Source organism: Rhinocladiella mackenziei (genome assembly GCF_000835555.1).
Source record: "Rhinocladiella mackenziei CBS 650.93 unplaced genomic scaffold supercont1.7, whole genome shotgun sequence".
NCBI classification, from domain to species: Eukaryota; Fungi; Ascomycota; class Eurotiomycetes; order Chaetothyriales; family Herpotrichiellaceae; genus Rhinocladiella; species Rhinocladiella mackenziei.
In genome coordinates this window covers 82,337-104,894 of record NW_013550598.1, presented here as the reverse complement: position 1 = coordinate 104,894, position 22,558 = coordinate 82,337, and the positions used below count along the sequence as shown (strand labels likewise).

At 48.1% G+C, this 22,558-nt stretch overlaps 9 protein-coding genes across 9 annotated transcripts; 4 read left to right on the top strand and 5 right to left on the bottom strand.

Moving 5' to 3' along the window:
- Nucleotides 1–108: 108 nt before the first annotated feature.
- On the top strand, nt 109–1,736 carry Z518_08907 (uncharacterized protein; the record flags this gene model as incomplete). The annotated part of the gene is made up of 2 exons (XM_013412864.1): nt 109–521; nt 575–1,736. 2 exons carry the CDS (start codon nt 109–111, stop codon nt 1,734–1,736), a joined length of 1,575 nt encoding a protein of 524 aa, XP_013268318.1.
- Nucleotides 1,737–2,568: 832 nt separating this feature from the next.
- Z518_08906 (uncharacterized protein) lies at nt 2,569–2,781 on the top strand (the record flags this gene model as incomplete). The annotated part of the gene is made up of 1 exon (XM_013412863.1): nt 2,569–2,781. One exon carries the CDS (start codon nt 2,569–2,571, stop codon nt 2,779–2,781), a length of 213 nt encoding a protein of 70 aa, XP_013268317.1.
- Nucleotides 2,782–3,946: 1,165 nt separating this feature from the next.
- Z518_08905 (uncharacterized protein) lies at nt 3,947–4,687 on the bottom strand (the record flags this gene model as incomplete). The annotated part of the gene is made up of 2 exons (XM_013412862.1): nt 3,947–4,329; nt 4,387–4,687. 2 exons carry the CDS (start codon nt 4,685–4,687, stop codon nt 3,947–3,949), a joined length of 684 nt encoding a protein of 227 aa, XP_013268316.1.
- Nucleotides 4,688–5,174: 487 nt separating this feature from the next.
- On the bottom strand, nt 5,175–5,905 carry Z518_08904 (uncharacterized protein; the record flags this gene model as incomplete). Its single annotated transcript, XM_013412861.1, has 2 exons — nt 5,175–5,735; nt 5,789–5,905. 2 exons carry the CDS (start codon nt 5,903–5,905, stop codon nt 5,175–5,177), a joined length of 678 nt encoding a protein of 225 aa, XP_013268315.1.
- A 6,451-nt stretch (nt 5,906–12,356) lies between these two features.
- Nucleotides 12,357–13,012, top strand: Z518_08903 (uncharacterized protein; the record flags this gene model as incomplete). The annotated part of the gene is made up of 2 exons (XM_013412860.1): nt 12,357–12,475; nt 12,544–13,012. The coding sequence occupies 2 exons, from the start codon at nt 12,357–12,359 to the stop codon at nt 13,010–13,012; spliced, it is 588 nt and encodes a 195-aa protein (XP_013268314.1).
- Nucleotides 13,013–15,314: 2,302 nt separating this feature from the next.
- Nucleotides 15,315–17,728, bottom strand: Z518_08902 (uncharacterized protein; the record flags this gene model as incomplete). Its single annotated transcript, XM_013412859.1, has 13 exons — nt 15,315–15,398; nt 15,456–15,801; nt 15,858–15,915; nt 15,970–16,023; nt 16,080–16,303; nt 16,357–16,456; nt 16,514–16,637; nt 16,692–16,876; nt 16,935–17,090; nt 17,145–17,236; nt 17,289–17,373; nt 17,433–17,505; nt 17,564–17,728. 13 exons carry the CDS (start codon nt 17,726–17,728, stop codon nt 15,315–15,317), a joined length of 1,746 nt encoding a protein of 581 aa, XP_013268313.1.
- A 1,269-nt stretch (nt 17,729–18,997) lies between these two features.
- On the top strand, nt 18,998–20,493 carry Z518_08901 (uncharacterized protein; the record flags this gene model as incomplete). The annotated part of the gene is made up of 2 exons (XM_013412858.1): nt 18,998–19,412; nt 19,481–20,493. The coding sequence occupies 2 exons, from the start codon at nt 18,998–19,000 to the stop codon at nt 20,491–20,493; spliced, it is 1,428 nt and encodes a 475-aa protein (XP_013268312.1).
- A 585-nt stretch (nt 20,494–21,078) lies between these two features.
- Nucleotides 21,079–21,318, bottom strand: Z518_08900 (uncharacterized protein; the record flags this gene model as incomplete). Its single annotated transcript, XM_013412857.1, has 1 exon — nt 21,079–21,318. The coding sequence occupies one exon, from the start codon at nt 21,316–21,318 to the stop codon at nt 21,079–21,081; it is 240 nt and encodes a 79-aa protein (XP_013268311.1).
- Nucleotides 21,319–21,981: 663 nt separating this feature from the next.
- Z518_08899 (uncharacterized protein) lies at nt 21,982–22,386 on the bottom strand (the record flags this gene model as incomplete). The annotated part of the gene is made up of 1 exon (XM_013412856.1): nt 21,982–22,386. The coding sequence occupies one exon, from the start codon at nt 22,384–22,386 to the stop codon at nt 21,982–21,984; it is 405 nt and encodes a 134-aa protein (XP_013268310.1).
- Between the last annotated feature and the right edge of the window lie 172 nt (nt 22,387–22,558).

The following is a 22,558-nucleotide window of genomic DNA, read 5'->3' as shown; positions in this document are numbered from 1 at the left end:
CTGATTGTCGGTGACTGAGCCATCTAGATATAAGTCGATCTGGCGCTACGTCGTCCTTCTCATCCTCGATGTATCTTTGAAGAATAATCGCCCTTCCTATATCTCAGCATGGCAGAAGCTCTCGGTACGACCCCAACCATATTGCCAATTATTTATAGGGTGACGAAGTCGGTTGTAGCTGCCTCGGCAGCAATCAAAGGCTTACGCGCACATTACAAGATTATCCGAGATGTCTGGGACGAACTCATTGGTCTTGAGGCCGTTTTACTCTCATTGCGTGAAGCATCTGAGTCTGATCCTGCCATAATTTCCCTCTTGGCCTTCGCACTTGAGCGATGTGGACAAGAATGCAAAGAATTTTCCTCACTGATCCAGAAGTGTACTGTTCATTCTGGCGGGTCAAGACCTAGTATCCGCGATTGGGCAACGCTTAAATACATTGGTAGCGACATCTCTGGCTTTCTACGTATGTTAACTGGATACAAAATGACGATCTATATCGCACTGGAAACTGTCAATATGTGAGTTCAATGCTATTCTTGTTTAGCTTCTCCCTACTAACCATGTTACGCAGTCGTGGACCTCAAGTCGGCGTCGAGCATGTCCAGCTGTATCAGAAAATGATTTCAGCCAATGTCAAAACATTGGAGGAGCGACTTACAGAAGTAAATGGCAAGCTGGAATCATTAGATCCAGAAAATAACTCATACATTATCTCTGACACGGCCGAGAGAAGGCAAATGTTGGAAGAGAGAGCCAGCCTACAGCTTCTTATCGACGTCTGTCTTACGGCATCCCAATATCCAGAGATCCGCCAGCCTGACATTGTGAATACTGAACGTGGACTCCATGAATCAGAACATCTGCCTCCTGCAAAGCAAGCAACTACGCGAACTCTGAATAACGGCGAGATAACAAAAATGCTTTTACCCAGTGAGTATGACGGCGAACTGGCGTCAGTACATTCGGTGGACAGCCCAGGTACGACAGCAACGGGTTCTTCGACGACCCTTGTCGGTGAGGTTCTGGCTGCAGCCAATGAATTTGTCAGTCTTCTACTTGAAGATCAAACCTTGACCCCTTTATTTTCGACGGCCTTCGATCGCATCAAGGCAGACAAGCTTGAAAGAAATATTAAACGGCTCCTGAAGAAGTACGCTATTGATCTACGGCAGGAGGCAAAGGGCGATGTCGAAAAGAAAGCTGTGCAACTTATCCAAAAGCGTGCGAGGTATATTGCATACCGGGTACGCCTACACTACGATAAGTCCACAGTAGATAAGGCAGTGTGGTTCGAACAATTGACAAAGATGAGTTCTGATAAACGTGCTCTCATGGAGGACTATCTAAGAGGCAGGACCGACAAATCCACCGAATCTTTACAGAGAAAGCCGCATGGCGATGATGACAACGACGGAGATGCATCAGATTCAAGCATATCGACTGAAGCTGAAGCAGATCAGCCCGAACTTAATGATCTAGATCGAGTCAAGCTCTTCATGTTTGAGTCTGCAGCATATCAAAGATTCAGGCAGAACCTCAAAGACTTCGTTCTGCCCCGCAGAGAGCTTGAGCAGCAGAACGCGACGAGTTCTAGTTTACTAAGTTTCTTATCTCTCGAAATATGGGGCAAACTTCAAGTGAAATGTGCGGAAGTCATCCATGCACTGCTCATACTTTCGAGACCTGTGGTGCCTTCAGGCCACAAAAGAATTACCTGGATATGTGTAAGTTAAATCTTCTAAGTTTATTAAAATTTGACCGACTTATATCTCCCTCTCTAGGGCTGTGGAGATCACAGATACGCGGATGTACGGGAGACTAGCCCTAATGGAGCTTCCAAACTTCAGGCGATTTTGCGGATGTCCGCTATCACAACGAATACAAATAGCACTATTGGTGCTGCTTCAACCCACCCGCGGCCGCCAGTCCAAACTCTTCTTCCAGGAAACTCGACAGCTAGAGTCGATTTTCACAACGCAACGCTGCCCAGTGATATATATAAGACCAGTCCGGTTCTATCAAACAATGCAGCAGGTTCTTCAGCAGCGGTATCAGAAAGCGCACAATTAGATCACATATTTCTCTTACTATGCCTATCAATTGGCGGAGCCTCCACTCTCCAGCAACTAAACATAAGAGATGTGGACAATGACCAATACCTATGGGAGAGGATACACGAACAGTATCACGAGCTTCACCGCAAGAGACTATGGTACCAAAAGCTTTCTTTAACCAGATGGCTGTCAACGATAAGCTGGCTCTCATGGTTAGTCACAAGCATCGACCTAACCACTGCAAATTCCGTTGAATTCGTGCGCTTCCAACTTGTCCCAATAGGTATGGACATCCGGCCATGGAATTTTCACTCACCATCTTTCCCGCCAGAAGCAGAGGTAAAAGTCAAGAAAACATATCATTATGATCCTTGTCCTGTCGATGTGGACCCGACAGGTCTCAACGGGGAACTACTACATTGTCTGTGGAAGCAGGGTCCACACCTTGATCGGTTCTGGTTAAATTTCTTTCCCAAGAAGCTTAGCGTAACGTTACAATATGTAAGCAGACATGAACACGGGCTGGGGCATCCGTGTTGTCGAAGGCGTCAACTGGGGCTCTGTGACTTACCTTGGACTTATTCAGGTCAGTTTCAGTGCTGTTGCGGGAGTTGTTTACAGCGCCGTCACCCACGACGTTGGAGGAGGCTTTAGCATAGCTGCGTTCCTGGGCATGCTGCCGACATTGGGTATACTTTTGGTACAGCTGAAACCGGTTGTGTAGGTATTTGGAAGAGACGCCAGTGTTATTTTCACGCCAAAAGTCTTTGATATCTTCAAACTTCGTCAAGGGGGTTATCACGCGGGACCCCGCGAACACATTCCAAGATTTTACCAGGTCTTTTCTAGTCCATTTTCTCGACATGCGCATGAAGTCCACCGGATTGGAGGGATCAACGTCATGTGGACGTAGGCTTTTCCAGTCACCACCATCGGAAACTTTGAGATGGATGCGAACTGTCTGAGGACCGGGTCCTCCGTGACCCACGGTACCAGTGCTCCTAATAGTCTAATCAGTCCGTCTAGAGGCCTTAGACCGTTCGTTTAGTCCGTCTGGTTTAGTCAAACTAGACTGTTAGTGTGACCGAAATCTTCAGACTGCAACGTCATCGGATCCAATCCATGGACTAGGTGGCCGGGGGGCACCCTACTCGATAAATGTCGATATCCTCGATATCGACATGATCCACGCATCGGATCCAGTCTGTGGACAACCCCAGACAAGCTCTACTGATCACATTCGAGATGGTTTGTAACCGAGCGCTAACGAACGAGCCCCGATGTCGAGATGATCCATGGATTGGATCCGATGGGTCGCGGTATTTCATCAGATCCAGTCTGTGAACCACCCAGACAGGCCCTACTGATCACATTCGAGATGGTTCGTAACCGAGCGTGAACGGACGAGCCTCGATATCATGAATCTGACCCCATGATGCCAGGACTTTAGTATGTGATACTGCATCTGTAGCCCAGGAAATTACACGTGACGAAACGCGACACTAATAGTCTAACTATTAGTGTATTACTCTTACACTAGACTAATGGTCAGTCTGATAAAGTCAGACTGAACTACTCGTCTGGTATAAGAGTAGCAAACTGAACTGATAGTCTATAGATTATTAGTATCAAGGAATGCCAAGGAACGGAAGGGCAAGCGTGATTCAATAGGGAATTGACAGTCCTATATGATATCGACTCGATCGCTTGAGGAGTCAAGCGATGATGGGGTGAGATGAGCAGGTATAAGCATGCGTCTCGCCCGGTATCTAGGGTCTTGGCAGGGGCCGCCCTGACAATTAGTGTAGACTGCAGTCTGCACTAATAGTCCTCCTAATAATCTGGACCATTAGGAGCGCTGATACACAACCAGATAACGACTACAAGTTCTATCCCAGCAATCCCCTCTGAACGTCCCCAGGTGCCGGCGCTGGAAGTCTCGAAGGGCTTAGATCACGCACAGAATGCTTAGCCCCCGCAATATTAACCCCTAACCGACCAAACAGAAGCTCAAGTTCGGGGTACCTCTTCATCGCAAGGCCAATGTACTGCGGGTTTAACTCATCCCGTCGTGCCTGAATAGCGGCGCTATATCGATCAGCTAACCATCGGAGATCGGCGGAATCGTGGAATTTTGACCGAGTTGCTGCGGCACGAAGTTTGCCTTTAAAGAGGAGAAATGGATCGAGGAAGCTGGAAGGGCCGTTGCCGAAGCTTTGCCCGCTGACTGTACGGACGGTGGCTTGTATGCCGCTCATATTGTACTGAGCGCCTGGAGATAGATAGAGCGAATGGACTTTAGATAGAGGAGGAAGAAGGCTAAACTAACCTGCAAACCGCTCACAGAAGATCTCCACAAGCACCGCGTTGCCTCGATCGGGTCTATCGGACCACAGAAATGCGACATAGTCCTGCCGACCCTGAGGAATTGCAGCGAACCCACCCTTCCCATCCAGGAGAGCGACAATCTGCTGCTTGGAGACGGAGGCGAGACAGTCAATATCTTTGCTCTCCCGGGGACCGCCTAACACGCCAATGGCATAGCCACCGAATATACCGAACCGAATATTAGCTGGGGCCAGAATTCGGTGGAGGGCGACGGCGGCGTCGTTAAGTCGGCCTTGAAGCATAGTGTTGTTGTCTGAATTGATATTTGGGTTATTGCTTGGGAGCAAAGGAAATTGGTTTGGTCTAGAAGAAATGTCTAAAACTATCGTCCAGGACTAACGTACTAAAAACGACTCATATTTATGCTAGATCTCCTGGACTATAGAAGAACGCTTTGACCTCAGTATCATCTGTAGATCAACCGAGACCTCCTGCTGTATCAGGAGGGTAGAGGAGGCTCTTCAAGAGAAAGTTAGCATTGGCTAGATTACCGCCCATCATGACGTTTATAAATATTCAAGCGAGGGCCTGAATCCACCAACAAGGTAACGGGTCAACTCAACGGCTGCTTTTAAGTATGTTTAGCGCCTAGGGTACGTATGGAACCATCCTAGCCATTAGATATTTTTGCAGCATAAATATTTGAAAGTGAGCGCTAAGGGGGAAAAACAGGGGCAACAGAATAAGCGTGAGGCCGTGATACAGTATAGACTAATGATTCAACAGATACTAAAACCCAGATTCAGGTATCGAGCTTAAATCCTTCATCGCTTTCGGGCCCATATTTTCATCATACCGCGATGTCTTTTCAGCAACGAGCTGGGCGGCTAATTCCCTCACTTTGAGCGTCGCGCCGCCAAGATTGCTTTCGATCCAATCGTCATTCAGGTCCATCCCATCCACTAGTTGTTCGACAGCGATTCGAGCCATACAGTCGTTTGACTCGAAAAATCTCGAACAGAGTCCAATGAAGAAAACAGGCAGACGTGGTACCGGGAGATACTGAATCTCGCTCCGAGGGACCAAGTCTAGGATCTGGTCGCTGCAAGTAGTAGACAATCTCTCGTCATTCGATATAATATTTTGTTGTAGAGGAAAAAGACCAAAATAGGAATCGGGAAAAAGCAGCAATCGAAGACCAATATTTGACGCCTCGAACGTAGGGAATCCTCTCTTGTACTCCGTGAATAGATCGTAATCCGTTATTTCCACACGTTTCAACTTGCCAGTCGAGCAGGCTATAGATACAGCCTCGGACAGTGAAGTTTCAGGGACACAAATCTCAAGATCCTGTCAACATTAAGAAAGGGGGTTTCTAGAATAAGAGTATGGTGAATACTCACATGGACCACTCGTGGAACATTGTAGTAGTTTAACGCTATCTCCCCAATTACACACGCCGGTATATCTCTTTCCTTAAAGGCAGATAGGATGGGCTTCAAAAGGTTAATAATATTCATTTTCTTTTATTCTCATGATTAACAAACGTAGCGCCAACTGCTGCTTTAAATAAACCACTCCGGCCTTCCGTAGACACCATTAATGCAGTCTTGGCAGTGCGCCTATATATACACCGCTTCCCCAGAGCATTAGATGTGAACAAACATAATGTTTGAGAAAGTACACTCGATTTTCAGTAAACTGTCCGCCTCTTTTCAAATTCTCTCTGACCTTCATCTTGAGATCAATCAACAATACCTATCTTTTGAGATACCTGTATGCGCTAAATATCTCATCCTCGCCGGTGATGTTGGGCGCTTAGTGGATTACGATAACTATCGTGGCTTCTTACGAAAGCAGACAGACCGATTCGAGCTTGTCTTTCTAATCCTTGGCAACCATGAGTTCTATAATGATACCTTTGCAGCAGGTCTACAAAGGGCTAGGCAACTCGAGCAGGAACCTTCTTTGAACGGGCGCCTAATCCTTCTCCATCGGGGACGCTACGACATTTCTGAATCCCGTGTTACTATCCTTGGCTGTACTCTCTGGTCAAAGGTCCCAGATAAAGCACGGGACATTGTCTGGTCGAAAATACAAGACTTCAAAAAAATTCAAGATTGGACTGTTGACGATCATAATGAATCTCATGAGACGGACCTTGCCTGGCTGCTGAGCGAGATGGAGTCAATACAAAGCAAGAATAAGACACAGAACAAGAAGCGATCTATACTGGTTGTGACGCACCACGCCCCGTCCCTTCAGGACACATCCAGCCCGCAGGATGCAAATAACCTTTGGAGCTCCGCCTTTGGAACTGAAGTCCTCTCGCAGATCTCAAAGTCGAGCGGCGTCAAAGCTTGGGTTTTTGGCCACACACACTACACCACGGAGTTCAAAATCCAGGGAATACGAGTCGTGGCAAATCAACGGGGGTATGTGTTTCCCTGGAATAATTCGAAGGGGTCGAAGGATGGATTCAACGTCGGGAAAGTTATACATGTATGATCCGGGGCTGCATCTTTATGTCAGTTAGACTTAGCTTAAGAGCGTCCATGCTGTGATACCTGTCCTAAATGTGTTTCATACTTCGATACGCAAGTATGATCTATTCCTATATATTTTATATAGGTGTCAAACTTGTGGTACAACTTAAGTTGAAGGAGTGCTCTGTTTTCTATCAAGTTGAGGTCCTGCCTCGCATGTTTATATAGACAAAGATTGTCGCCATCTTTCGGTGCCTCCGTGTTCAGCTCGTAGACGAAATCCTTGTCTAGCCGAACATTCATTGCCACGCTGAAATCGTTGCCACATATTGTCTCATAGTTCAACAGGAGGCTAGGATTATACGATATTCATACACCTATATTAGAGCTAAGTCCACAGGGGACTAGCTACTTTGCCACTATATTTAACCGATATCTGTCAGTTCATTTCCGTGTCCGGCTTTGTCGTTCCCGTAGCGTTTATCCAACTACTGTCTTCAGCCCTATGTGAGCCATCGACTAGGTCATCAAGAGCGTGTTGCTGGTCTTTCTAGCTCCGAGTCTTGCCTCGGGGGAATCATTCTTCCCTTAAGTTCAGTCGCAGCCGGCCGGTTGCCTTCACGAAGTCGATCGTAACTTTTGTGGCTTTCTGTTGAACAAAGGGCTATTGTGTACAGGCTCCACAGCTGAAACACTAATGAGAGGTTTCCATAGACGACGACGTTACTGATAGTTGCTCTGTGTAACGACGTAGTATTCGCACGTCCATAAAAGAAGCCTCAATACCTCGACAAGTAGATAGAGGACAGAGCATTCAAGACATCTCGAGTTGCACCCAGTTTGACACTTTCATATTCACTTTCCACTTCTCCCTCAGCCTTCACGCCGCTACAACAACACTGACTGGTGAACAGGCGACCCAAGATTATAATCCATCCCCTTAACTCTTGACTCCGTGACAAAATACTAAGCATAGTGGTCTCGAGAAGGTCCCAAAAATGGCACCCGGCGAGTGGTTAATTTCTGTAGCCACTGGGCCCCAAAACAAGTCCTTAGAGCTGTTGCGAAGTTCAAGATTAAACGCATTTCCTCACCGGCTTTGTTTTTCGACCTCGATAGTAGAGGAGTGAAGTGATAGACTGGAGTCTAGAGAAGGAATTGTTGGATGACGAGAGGTTTCCATAGGCGACGACGTTACAGACGGTTGCCCTGTGCAACGATGTAGCATTCGTGTGTCTATAAAAGGAGTCTCAGGACCTCGACAAGTAGATAGAAAACAGAGCGCTCCTTCATCTCAAGTTGCACAAAAGTTTGACAACCGCCCATAAGCGGGGCAGTTGATTCCCGGCTTATGGGCGGTCCCCCCAAGCCTATGGGCACTGGTTTGTTACTTAGTCAGCACGAGGTATCGATCGTGCAGGGGGGATACCATCGTTTAACCATCATTTCTGCATTCTGTACAGGCAGACTTAGGTGTTGTGACATCACGTATCTTCGAATTGCCCAGATAACCGGAAAAACAAAAATCCGGACCGATCAGAGGTGGTGTACAGAATAACATTACCCCTCTTGTTGGCAGTCCACATTGGGACTAGCCTAGTCACGTGCACCGCAGCCTTCGCGGCCTTTTTCTAGCTTGCGCCTCGCTCAGATAGATTCAATCAATCAATCTTCTCTCGGCCCAACAACTCTTAGCTTGAACCAATACTCTCCATAATAGACCGCGGAGTCTATAGAGAAATGAAGGAACGCTTTGTTAATCTATCTGACTGAGCAAGACTGAATTAAAATAAGTGAACGGTGCAGAGCTGCAACCATGCCAAGCCAGTAACCACACGTGACAATGCCAAGCCAGAATCATCACATGACTTCCTCGGCACAGGACACACATACACCAAAAAAAATTTGAAAAAGAAAAAAGGAGCCCCTCCCATAGTCCATCCCTGACGAACTCATAGATGGGGCGCCGCAGCCAGTGAAAGCTTCAGCCAGACAAGTTCAACTGCAGAAGAGTTTGAATCAGTGACCTCCCGACGGTATGAACAAGATGACATCATCAACAATCACTGGCTGGAGCATTACGTTTACCCATCTAGGGCACCTAGGAGCTAGGCCGGACAACCCTCTTACCTCACCTATGATCGAACACTAGTGAGGCCCCTCAATTCTATCGGTTCGACTGCAACCGAGTGTTTTACCACTCGGTTACGTCCTTGATAGGTCAACCACGATTTGGTGTCAATTTTGAAGCAGTTTTTGGCATTATAAAATATAAACTTGATTTTTTTTTTTTTTTTTTTCTCAAATTTTTTAATTTTGGAATCGCCTGGTTAGGGCTTGGCGTTGCGGGGCGACGCCAAGAGCGATAAGCCGGCCAATCATGTAAGCATATGGCTTGGCGTTATCACGTAACTTTTTTCGGGATCACGTGCTAATCCCCCGAGGGGGCGCCGATGAAATCCCTCGTCGCCATCGGATCCAGTCTGTGGACCACTCAACCCTCAACGGATTAACCTTTTTCCGGGACCACGTGCACCCCGGGGGCGCCCCTCCCAACTCGATATGATGGATCCGATGAAATCCCCCTCGTCGCCCATCGGATCCAATATATGAACCACCCAACCTTCAACGGATTAACCATTTTCCAGAATCACGTGCTCCCCGGGGCCCACGTGGCGGGGGCACCCTACTCGATAGATATCCTCGATATCGAAATGATCCACGCATCGGATCCAGTCTGTGGGCCACCTCAGACAAGCTCTACTAGTCACACTCGAGATGGTCCGTAACCGAGCGTTAACGGATGTCGACGTGGTTCATGGATTGGATCCGATAGGTCGTGGACCATGTGGCCGGGAGGCATCCTACTCGATAGAGGTCGACGTCCTGATATCGAGATGATCTACGCATCGGATCCAGTCTGTGGACCACCCAGAGAAGCTCTGTTAACCACACTCGAGATGCTTCGTAACCGAGCGCGAACAGACATGTCAGAGCGGCCCCTCCCGCTCATCTCACCCCATCATCGCTTCACTCCTTAAGCGATCGAGTCGTGTCAAACTTCTTGTGCAACTTGATATGAAGGAGTGCCCTGTTCTTTATATACTTGCCGAGGTACTGAGGCTCCTTTTATAGACATGCGAATGCTACATCGTTACACAGAGCAACCATCTGTAACATCGTCGTCTATGAAACCTCGTCAATATTTACGACGGGGCATATACACAATACCCCTCTGTCCAACAAGTCGATATCATATAGGACTGTCAATTCCATCAATTCCCTATTGAATCACGCTGGCCCTTCTGTTGGCATTCCTTGATAGGACAAGCCCCGACGTCGAGATGATCCACAGATTGGATCCGATCATCTTTGGAAAAAAGTGCGGCTATCCAAATATCCAAATGAGATCCAAATCAATTCTAATTAAATCAAATCAAATCAAATCAAATCAAATCGATCCTTTTCGAATCCAAATCAAATCAAATTCGATGCTCGATTTGATTTGATTTATTTGTTTGCAAGTCTGAGTAGATGGAGAACAGAGCACTCCTTCCGCTCAAGTTGCACAAGAAGTTTGACCCTTAGGAAACTGTTGAACGGTTGGACGGTAGCAAGAGCCCCTTTACCGGGAATAGGGGTTATCACTCCTATATAGAATATAAGAGTAGGAATAGGAGAAGAAAAGGGGTCAACAAGACGTGCGTAAATATCAGCAACCTGGCAGGACTAGTTGCTAAAGAGCAGAGCATCTAATTCATATTCTCTTGGCATTCATTGTTTGACAGAAATCTATGGCAATTCTGTTGTCCTGAATAAGCTCTTAAGTGAACCCTTTCCAAGGATGGTACTTCTGTTACACCGAACAAGCCCTTAGAAAATTCTGGGATGTGATGGCACTTCCGTTGTCCTGTATACTGTACAACAGCGCAGCACATAGCCCGACCCACCATTAGCCGTTGCCAGTCCCACAATGTGTCTCCCAGATCCTGCCATAACCCTTGCGATTTCTCTACTTAACGCTATTCCAGAAGGAATCCGCCCAGGCCGCAAGATCCGCGGCATTAAATACGATGTCGCTTTCTGGCGGTATAACGGCTCGGAGGATGATTTTGTCAAATTCGAGAATCAAAGGCGCTCCAGCAACGTTATAGGCCGAGGCAGTACCCGGCTGAACGGTGACAATTGGCTGACCGATGGCATTCAACTGAGCAGGAGGACCTAGTTGTGGAGTAGGATTTTGGGTGATAGTAAGCTCTTGAACTTTTGTCGGAATTGGAGCATTGGGATTTGGGTGGCCTCTGGTAGCTGGCCTATATGCAGAAAGCGGAGAAGGGCACCACTTTTCGACTATTAGCGTCTTCTGTGCTAGCTTTATTGAGATGATGATGGCAATCTTGACATCTCCTCCAGAGTTCACAATCCACCATGCCGCGTCATGTCTTAGGTGAGTAAGTGTTTCAGAGACTTCAGACTCAAAAACAATTGTTGGCCAGTCAGATTTCCTTTCTCGGGTCGGGACAGGGCGGAATCCCATATCACCCTCTTTAGAGGAATTAGGGAGTTTGTATGTTGTCCCGCCAATAAGACATAAACAGTCTCGTGGGAGGCCCATTGTGATGATAAGTTCGTCACGAAGTCTCATGGCTAGTGAGAGGTGCCCAACTTCATGTTCCGCTGAGGGCATCAGCTTGACAACTAATAGATTGTCATCCGCGTAAAGGCTCATCCGAGTATGCTTCCCTATATTGGCGCGCTGATGGTCAATCTTTTCAAGGTGGCCTTTTGTGACACCCATGAAAACAAGGTACTGCTGATTCGTGTGACGGTCCATCAACGCAGCGGACTGAGAGCGGACACGTTCTTTTTGATCTCGGATCCCTTTGTACGTATACATACGAGGGTTTTTCAGTCCCTCTAAGGGCGATAACTTCGGTGGTGAACTCTCCACTGCCGCAGTCTCTTTTGATGTAGTTGAGCTTGAGGATGACCTTGACATGGGCGTACATGTAGGTTCTCCATCGCTGGGTCCGCAAATTGTATTCATGTTGAGGTTCGAAGGGCGGCAGGAGCAATGTTGAAGGAGCAGGAAAAGCTGGTAGAAGAATTAGGCGGGCAAAGTTGTTGATGAATCGGGAGTGTGCTGATGCGAGAGATGGTGCACTGAGGTAGGAGAGATTATGAATGATGAACTGAATGGTAGAGAAGATTGATTGATTCAAAGCGCACTCTGATGAGCCCGGCTATCGACTTCCATTAAGCTCGACTAGTTCTACTCGTTACTAAGCATCGTCACGTGATTATATCTCCAGCATCAACACAGGACCCACCCTTCTCAATCAGGAAATCGATATACCAGAAGGACGCCATAGCCTCTGGAAAAATATTGCTCCTGCCCATATTAAGTGTCTAAAACACTAAGGACATTTGAATCATATTGCAATAATCGCAGTACCCACCTTCACAACGACATTGGCAACTCACGATGTCTCTGTCCGACAGCTCTCCTGCCAAAAAAGTTACGTTGATCCTTAATCAACCTTCCGATTGGGATGAATGGCTATTCATGATTAAAGAAAAGGCCACAGCTTCCAACGTTTGGCAGTATGCAGACCCATCACAGGTTCCTGAAACAACACTAGCAGAACCTCAAGTCCCTGACTATAAGTCAGTAAACGCCGTGCAACGACTTTCGAAGACCTAACTCCGTCCCAGCAAAAGCGATATGACTACGAACGAGATGATTACAAGCGACAGCTAAAGAAGTTTGAGCGCCAGGATCAAGCACTGAAGATCCTTAATAGCATTATCGTCAACACGATTTCACGCAAAAGCTTTACCTATATACTGACAGGCTGTGACACTCCACGGAAGAAGCTAGCGGCTCTCAAGAAGCGTTTAGCACCGTCTGACCGTGCAAAGGAACTTGAGTTAATTCGTCAATACAACGACTTGAAGAAACCTCCACGTTCACGCGACGTTGACAAATGCTTCCTCCTGCGTTACAGGCAGCCTTTATCCTCCTTTGAGCCAGTGTCATGGTACAACCTGGAATCCCCTCGAACGGTCTGGGCAGAACCCCCACTGTGGCTGTCGAATAGCCTCGTGTGCCTGCCCATAGCCTCGTGTGCCTGCTCATAGCCTTGTGTGCCTGCGTGGTAGCCTTGCGGCATGACTGTACCGCTGGCTATAAGTATCTGGGATAGGTTTGCATTGCTTTCATGCTCTTTGTCTCTCGTCTTGTACTTTACAGTGCATTGGATAGTAATATCATTGTCGGATCTCCACTCTCGTTCCCTCGTACGTCCCCACCCTGACAGCCAGATACTTCAGGGCCGACTGGATCTTGGTCGGAGAGTTGGTATGATAGCCCTCCCGAGACTATCCAAGTAGGGTCGACGCTCTTAAACGACTTTTTGACCTGCGATCAACCGTTCCTGTTAATACTCTCAGCAATTTTAGCATGATAAAACTAGTTGCAATAGACCTACCACATGAGCAGCCGGCGATAACCACGGGACGAGAAGGACGCATGATGTCTTCGAGGCCATTAGGAGTTATGCCATTATAATGGCCGTTGGTCTCTCCGTCCACATCATGATAAGTCAACGGACGACTTTGATGCTTACTCTGTTGCTGTTTCGACAAGCCTCCTCGTAACCGTTGTAGCATATCGATATGCTCCGAAGTCAAGGCACGGCTTTTTGTTCTACCGTAGTCCCTCGGTGCTGGACTCCGCGTTTCCGAGTGCAACCTGTTTTCCAATATGGAACAGCCAATACCACGATCAAACCCGGTTGTATAGTGCCGTCGGAATTTATTCTCGATTCAAACCATCTAAACAGCAAAGCGAAAATACTATAACTCTCCCAGTCCAAGTCTCGTGCAGGAAGTATTTGGAGCTGGCTATTAATGACAAGCTCGTTTCAATTGGCGCATGGCGCGGTTCTTGTGACCCACTGTTAGGGAGAGAACTTAGACGAAGTCTCCTAGCAAGAGGTTTTCAATTCGGAATCCGGAACCACTCCTCGCGCATCCCGTCAGTCTCACTTCTGGGCCAGGTTTTAGGCCCACTCTAGAACTAATGCGCTTCTTATTGGTATCGTTTGGCCCCGAATGGGCGATCTAGAGACCGACTAGGCGGGTGGAAAAAATGGGTGCTCAGTGAAACTTCGCTGTCGAATCCTATTTTATTACGGAAGATGTCGCACCATCTACATCCATCAATCTTTGTAGTGGGCCTCGCTAGATGCCGTATAAGCCGTCTAGCACTCCAACGCTACTGCGGACTTCGTAAAACCTGAAGTGGACACGTCGAACCAGGTTGCTCTTTGATAGGACAGATCTCGTTCAACTATTCTGCTAGCCCTTGCACCAAACTTTCCTCTGCAACCCCATTTTTCGACTCCCAGGAAACCCAGGTCCTCCTCAACTCACGAACCTCGGCTCCCCGCGAAGGCAAACTTGGCATCGAGTGGATCTCTGTGGACATATCGACCTTGTTCGTGCTGGCAGAGCGTGCTTCTCGCCGTACCCGCGCTTGCTTCATGCATTCCAGAGCTGGCCGTGTTTATATACTTACAATCTTTCAACTCCACTCGACAGCAAAGGGCATAAAGGTCCAATGGCTTGACCTCGCGCAAGTTCGCCGCGACCTGCCAAAGATGGCGAGCTTGGATCAAAGTCAGGATGGAAAGATAAATTAACAGCACAATAACCGGACAGAAAGCAGACTACAGACAGACAACTCGTGCGAGAGAACCGAAACAAAGCCCACCAGACCATCGCTGTCTTGCCACTGCGATTAGATCTACTCAGCAGCCGGCAACCTGACAAGATTGTCGCCAAACTAGTCCAAGAAAACAAGGTTCTCGAGCGTGAGAAGGATGCTCTTCGTGGTGGATTGCAATTAGGCACATTGTTTGCTTGAACAGCCCTCTCAAAGCTGTAGGAGCGGAGGGATCGTGCGAGAGATGCGAAAAATTACCCAACCAGCCGATGTTCACCGATGATCAAGTACCCAGCCAAGTCCTGCCATTGCCTCCGGGGAAGACCAAGGACCGCAAGCAGAACCAAACGACGGACAGCATAGTGATACTCAGTTTGATCTGACAACGGAGCTGGGCTCTCGGATGGCTGTTCCAGACTCTCGGTCGCCCTTTCCTTGTAACACCCATCACGCCACGAATTCCCAGCCACTGCGAAGGTGGCAGGAAGGGGGCTGGGCGTTGGAAAGGAGGCAGGAAGATGAACGGATCGAAGGTATAAGAAGAGCCTTCGAACCCTTAGATAGAGACAGGTTTCAGTACATTGCCATTCTACACCCTACCTTGTACGCTCGCAACGATTTATGATCCCTCTCCCCACACCCTCTATCAGTACTGTTGTTACATGAGAGGATTTTCATGTCAACCACTTGCAAGTACAATTGATTGGATGTCTTTCACACCGTTTCTTTCTCGGGTGACTCGGTGCACTTTTCATTTTTCAAGTGCTGGGCTACGACATCGTTGAATTCGTGGGAGAGCTAGAGTGTGTCAGACGCATTCAGAGGGAGTATTAAACAATTAGATGACAAGCTTACATCTTTCGTAAATACCGCAGCAAGCACAGTCAATCCACCAAATCCGACAGAAGTGTACCAGACGAGCTTGAAAGCATCAAGGTACGATCCCCTCGTGGCCCTGCTTGCGGCTTCGAGTACTCCCGGTGTGATGCCAGGGACGGCAGACACTGAGCCACCCGGCCGCAAAAACTGTTCGACAAATTGTGATACGGACGCAGACGGGAGACCTTCAGCAGTAACAGCGGCTGTAAGTCGGCTGGGCAGAAGCTTTGCAGCTTCTCGAGAGAAAATAGTGGTGTATACGGCGATGCCAACACTGCCTCCGAAAAGCCGGAAGAAGGACAAGGTTCCAGTAGCGAAGCCGCTGTTTGCCGTTAGTTATGTGATATGGTGAAGTGCAAGACTGCGCGTGGAACGTACATCCATTCGTCAGATGTGGACAGCTGGACGAGGATAATCGTGAGAATCTGCTCCCATCCTGTGGAGATTAAGTTAGTTTCTACCGTCGCAGTGAATTCAGTACAATGCTTACCGATTCCTAGGCCACCAAGACCACTGAAAGCGAGGGCCATGCCGACTTCGGAAACTAGACAAGAATGTTAGCATTATAATGGAGTTCGTTCTGTCGTAGTCAAGTCTTACGATCTGGGAGAGCCATGAGACCGATGAACAACACCTGAACGGCAACACCAAAGGTCAGAGAGAGCCTGGTGTGGCCAATTCGAGACGACACAAGTCCAACAGTTACTCCTCCAACGGTACCGCCAAGGCCCAGTGGCAGGCCATAGGTGCCAATCCTGATTGGGTTATTGCCCACAAATACGAGTCTTAGGTATTGAGGGAAAAAGGCAACCAGAGAATAGTAGCTGTATTGTCAGCGCTTGTATAGATCAATGGGTATAGTAGGGGTGAAGCTCACAGCATGCCACTTGTGAAAGTAATGAATAGCAGAAGAGTAAAGGTTCTCACTTGTCGGAACAAGTAAGGGTGCAGCAAGGGCGTTTTAGGAATATAGACTTCTGTATCATTGTCAGTTACGCGCCTCGTTCTCGGAGTGAAAACCGATCCACACTTACCATAGACGCAAAGGGCGACACAAAGCAGGATTCCAGTGATAAAAGAGCCTAATACTTGTGGTGAGTTGAACTCATACTCGCCGCCTGCCCAGATGATGGCAATGATGAGCAGAGTTGGCCCAGTCTGTTAGATATGGTCAGTTTGGTGTCGGCCACAGAAATTGGGTGGAACTTATACAGAGATGCCGAAGAGACCAACCCAGTCAAAACCTTGGATGATCTCCCTCCGAGTGATATCCTTAGTGGCTAGAGGTTTTGCAGGATAGTAGAAGGCGAACGACAGAATGGCCCCAGCCGCGTTCATGGCCATACCCAAGTAGAAGATAGCGCGCCAGCCTCCTGAAGATACGACCATGGAGTTTGCTGTTCAATAGTCAGAAGGTCCTCGAACAATTGTTGAAGGAAACTTCTCAGTGGATACCTATCAAAGAGCCAAAGCTGGACCATATGATAGCCGAGAAGTTGATGAAAGATAGGACCGGCCCCCTTTGCTTCTTGGACACGAGCTCTGACGAGCATGCAAAGCAGTTCAAGCTTCCTCCGCTAACAACGCCCATCATGGCCATGGATGCAATTACTATTTTCCTAATTAGGTAAACCAAGCTCTCAGATGTCGATTGCAAAAGCTGACCTTGGTTAACGCTCTGCGCTGTGGCGCCAACAATGCAGGCGGCAAGACCAAAGAGTCCCGAGCCGATGGTAAACCAACGTCGGCCAAACAAACTAAGAATGTGAGCATATTCTTTCTTACTCCATCTCAGAAAGCGAAACTTACTCCGATAAGGTGCCTGCGAGTACTGCTGCAACGGCTGTGGACACGGTTTTGGCAGAGCTTATCCACGAGTACGTTGAAACCGGGCCTAACACAGTCAACATGTGAACCGGTTTCCGGAATGAAAGACTCTTCATCAAAACGCACCAAGATCATCATTGATATATGTTAGCACAGAAGAGACAAGAACATACGTCGAAAGACCGCAACTGTAAATGACCTAGAGATACAGACCAGTCAGCATGCTGGCTCAATTGGAGAGACGATGCATGTCCTACCGTGAGGGCTATAATTGCCAGCCATGTTTTGAGGGAGATCTTGTTCGGTCCTGGATCTGTACCGGCTGCTGACTGCGATTGATGGCTTTCAATGGGTACATTGTCCGGACCGGACTCAAGATGTTCCGTCTGGGTTTCGTTCTTCTGTGCGGTCATCTCCTGCATGTTTTCGTTTTTGATACCTAGGGAGGGATATTACTGATGGGATGGAAAGGGGAAGGATATATGTCCAAGCACGCCTTGTTATATCGTCTGCTCAGTATCTGCCGAAGGGGATTTTTACACAGCTCATGAGACACTCAATTAGCAGTTGAATTCCGAAAACCGACTTGGCAAGGGAACTGTTGTGGGAAAGGAACGTTCCCAGTTTTGTGCCCTTATTGGAGTTGCGAATACTCGGGCAATCTGCTTCACAGCACAAGCTCATCACGTTGACCAGCGTCCCTTTGTGTAATATCAGCATGAGGTACGGGGTCAAACGGCGGGGTAGATTCTGACTTACCTACAAGGGGATGGTTAACCTTAACTTCGTCGGGGCTGCCAAAACCCGACCTAAGAGGCGTGGCAGCCCAGCAAAAGTCGTGGGTACACGACTCGTTTCCGGCTCCAGTTCAACTGTCATGGGGCGCCAAGACCCTATGCCAAGAACATGTATATAGCATGCGTTACGCAGGATACCCCTATCCGACTTTCAAGCGTGGAAGTCGATGTCGCCCCTGTACCTATATAGATAGATAGGTATCCTTTGACGTCTTTGCAGCCCGCTGGCGAACCTGCCCCTGACACCCACCGCGCCTGAGCAATTTGCAATTCGAACCATTCGTTTTGAACCTGTCATACTGGATTTCCTTATTGTGCACACGTTAAGCTCTTGAAAACCCTTAGAAAGAGGTCAACACATCTACCATATGGCGACCTAGTAGGGTGATGCCTTTAGTACTTAGGAGCAAGACATTATCTCTTCGAACCATGCTGTTGTCGCCCCTTCTCACATGGCATAAGGACCCATCCCAATCTGCAACCGCGACGGAATAAAGATTCTGCTAGAAGCTAGAGACAATACGGCTGCGTACTCCTCATGTGAGGTCAAGTAGTGCGTCATCTTAACATCAGGGGTCCTTTCTGAGGAGATAATGGGGCATAGGGACCCACGTAACCGTGCCACGGCAGAGTGCGGAGGAGCTTTGTCATGCTTTATGACTAAAAGTCGATCATAGACCGTCTATGTCGCCCCAATCATGCAGGCAGAGGCATAGCGAAGTCGAGACTCTCTCATCCCCAGGTGATCTTGCGTTCCTCTGCATCATCAGAGCCTCTACAAATTTGCAAAGTTCGAAACGTCCACTTTTCTAAAGTTTGAGCATCCTTCATCCTGTTCTTCGTAGTCCTTTCTTAAGATCAAGTGTGCCAACTGTCATTGTCACTATCCCCAGGATGGAGGAGTATTCCTCTACTAGTGATGTCGACGAAGCATACTCGACACTTTTTGCGACTTTCGCAACAGGGCGTACTAAAGCCCTCGACTGGCGGCGTTGGCAACTCAAGCAGTGCTGGTGGATGCTGGAAGACAACGAGGAGCGGATTATAGCTGCATTGAAGCAGGATCTCAACCGCCATGCGCTGGAAAGCATGGCTGCTGAAATCTACACATTGAAGTCAGATGTGCAGGACCATCTCAAAAATCTTGACGAATGGACGAGCACCAAGCGCATCAACTCAGGATTTGTGATGGGTTGCCTTGGAAATGCACGCCTTCGCAAGCAGCCACTGGGAGTGGCTTTGATCATTGGTGCCTGGAATTTCCCATTGTTGCTGCTTCTGCAACCCATGATTGCGGCCGTCGCAGCAGGTATATGCCCCAGAAAGACCATACTTCGTTGTCAGGCAAGAAATGCTGACCCAATGTCTGCTGTGCAGGTTGCTGCATAATGCTCAAGCCCTCGGAGCTGAGCATTCATTCCCAGAGGCTACTGCAGGAGTTGGTACCCAGATACCTCGACCAACAAGCGGTTAAACTCGTTACGGCCGGTCCGCAGCAGATGTCGTACATTCTCGAGAAGCGGTTCAACCAGATCTTTTTCACCGGCTCCAGCAAAGTAGCACGCTTCATCACGGCCGCGGCAGCGAAACATTTGACGCCTACTGTGCTCGAATTGGGCGGCCAGGGCCCATGCATCGTGTCCAAGTTGGCCGATATTGACTTTGCCGCAAAACGAATCACCTGTGCCAAATTTACAAACGCCGGCCAGATTTGTCTGAGTGTGAACCATGTCTTTGCGGAGCCTGAAATCGTGGATCAGCCGATCGAGAGAATGTCATATTGGAATGCCCAGTATCTTCGCGAAGGCTGTCAAGATATGTGTCGGATAATCAATGACCGCCACTTTGATCGTCTATCAGATCTTCTCAGCAGGACAAGCGGCAAGATCGCCTACGGCGGTGAGCATGACAAGAGCACGAAGTTTTTCCACCCAACAATCGTGCGTGATGTTGAAATGGACGATTCCCTCTTGTCCGAAGAATTATTTGGGCCTATTTGCCCAGTTATAGCCTGTAGTGTCTCTGAGGCGGTGGACCGAACAAACAAGTTGCCGACTCCCCTAGCATTATACATCTTCTCGACCGATCAAGCCGTTACCGACAAAATCATTGCCAACACCCTGTCGGGCGGAGTGACAATCAACAACGTCTTTTTCCATGCTAATCTGCACAACGCTCCTTTTGGGGGTGTCGGGGAATCTGGCTACGGCGCATATCACGGTAAATATGGTGTCGATTGCTTTTCTCACCAAAGGGCCGTTGTCGCACCGCCATCTTGGCTCGACAGATTCATGAGCTTTACCTATCCGCCCTACAAGACGGAGAGTACGAAGTACTTGACCGTCAAGAATTCGATGGGCTTCAAACGAGGGAAGACAAAGGAGGAATAATCACGGGAGCAGCACGAGGTTTCTAATTCCGGTGTTCTTTGGCTCTGGAGCCAGCCTCACTTTGGACTGATAAGAGCCAGAGCCGAGAACTTAGTGTGTGTTCCGTCTCGCATAGCTTATACATAAATTGGGCGGCAACTAATATAGTTATGCGAGGTTATCATCGGAAGATGGAGTCGTGATATGCATAACCTGTAATATAAAGGTCAACGGGGATGAATTATATGTACTCAAAACCGGTGTGTTCTTCAAGCTGCCACCAGGTCTGAATAGCTACAGTAGTTCATGATGTTCACAACCTTGACATTCAAATCATCTAACCAAAATGGTGCATCGATGCCGTTCCCTCTGGTACTGACGCCGAACCCCAGTTCAACCACCTCCTGCTCATGGAGAGCCGCTGGCTTCACCACTATGAATGTAGTATCTAGAATGTCGAACTTTCATTCTTTGAAAAACGAAGGGTTAACCAAATCCGTGGTATCATGGGTGTAGAGGAGAAGTCGAGGCATGTTGTTGAGCAGTTGGTAAACTATCATTCGCGACAGGTCGACTCATTTTGCAACACTCGCCGGCTACGCCGTATCACCGTTGACAGGCAACAACGTTGACGTACACCGCGTAAATAGATATATAGATGGGCTCTATCCTGCACTCGTTTGGAGAACCGGAGCACTCCTTCAATTCGAATTGCACAAGAAGTTTGACACTCAACTTCAGGAAATCTTCGGCGTTGTCATGGAAGGCATCATGCTCTTCTTTTGTGTAGCGTTGGTACTTCATGTCCGGTGTTGAGCTGAACCACGTCGGCTCTCGAATAAGCATCGTGACATGTGTAGCTTTTCCGTTCAAGAGGTCAATCCTGTGCTGGAGACCAAGATTGGAGTTATACGCACGCCCGCATTTGTGGTAGAACCTGGATACCCGAAGACCTGTTCACGGATGAGAAGTGCCTCAGACGACCAAACCGGTTTCCTTTAAGCTGCCCATTCGCAATTAAATCTACATGTTTGCTAGTCGTATCCATGGATTCGTCCCAAGCTGCGCTATGGAGTAATCAGCCACGAGAGTCCTGAATTCCGGGTACGGCAGGCCATCTCTAGGAATTCAATATGCTAGAGGCGTTGATTAAGAAGTTGCATGTCTGCTCGGAGATTGAGCTGTCCGGTCTTCCAATACTGACCTTCCACTCCGAACCCTCTGCGCACCACTCTGTTCGCATGACTTTGTGGCTGCACTCGATATATTTCCTAAGGCCATGCTTGTCAGCAAAACGGTAAAGGACTTGAAAACCTCCTGCGACGTCACGTAGTTGGCAGACCAGTCCACTTTCGGCTCGAAGGAATAAATATAATTGAGGCCGCCTCGAAGTGTTTAAGGGTTGATGATCAGTGTTATCAAATGAAGGATCAACTCACGCCGGAATGTCGCATGCGTCTTGCATTGTCTATGTCTAGGACACATACATCCTGCATATCTATTCTCGTACTAAGTTCCGCTAATATCAGGATTCTTTTCGTATTTGTCCAAGACGTAGTCCGTGAAGCACTTCAGCAATTTATAGGCCAACAAGAGACCTGAAGCACCGGCACCAATGCAAATAGCTCGCATGAGACGATTGACGTGGATGGGCGATTCGTGGCACTCCTCGCCTGCTGTTTCTCTGAAATATTTACTAGATACATGCCCCATAATGGAGGCCAGGTGTTGGAAACGAGGGTGCAACTTGTGTACTGACATACGGGTGTCGAACTTCGTGGATTGAAAGAGTGCTCTCTTTTCTATCAAGTTGAGGTCCTGCCTCGCATGTTTATATAGACAAAGATTGTCGTCATCTTTCGGTGTCTCCATGTTCAGCTTGTAGACGAAACTCTTGTCCGGCTGAACATTCATTGCCACGCTGAAATCGTTGCCCCATATTGTCTCACAGTTCAACAGCTTTTGTCCAACAACGGGCTTCTTGAAGGATTTCTTAGAAAAGGACGTCGCCGTTGGATATATCACTTACGCTCCTGACGTCAACAAGCGGACCTGCCGACCTAGTGTTTGCAAAGCTTCTACCGAA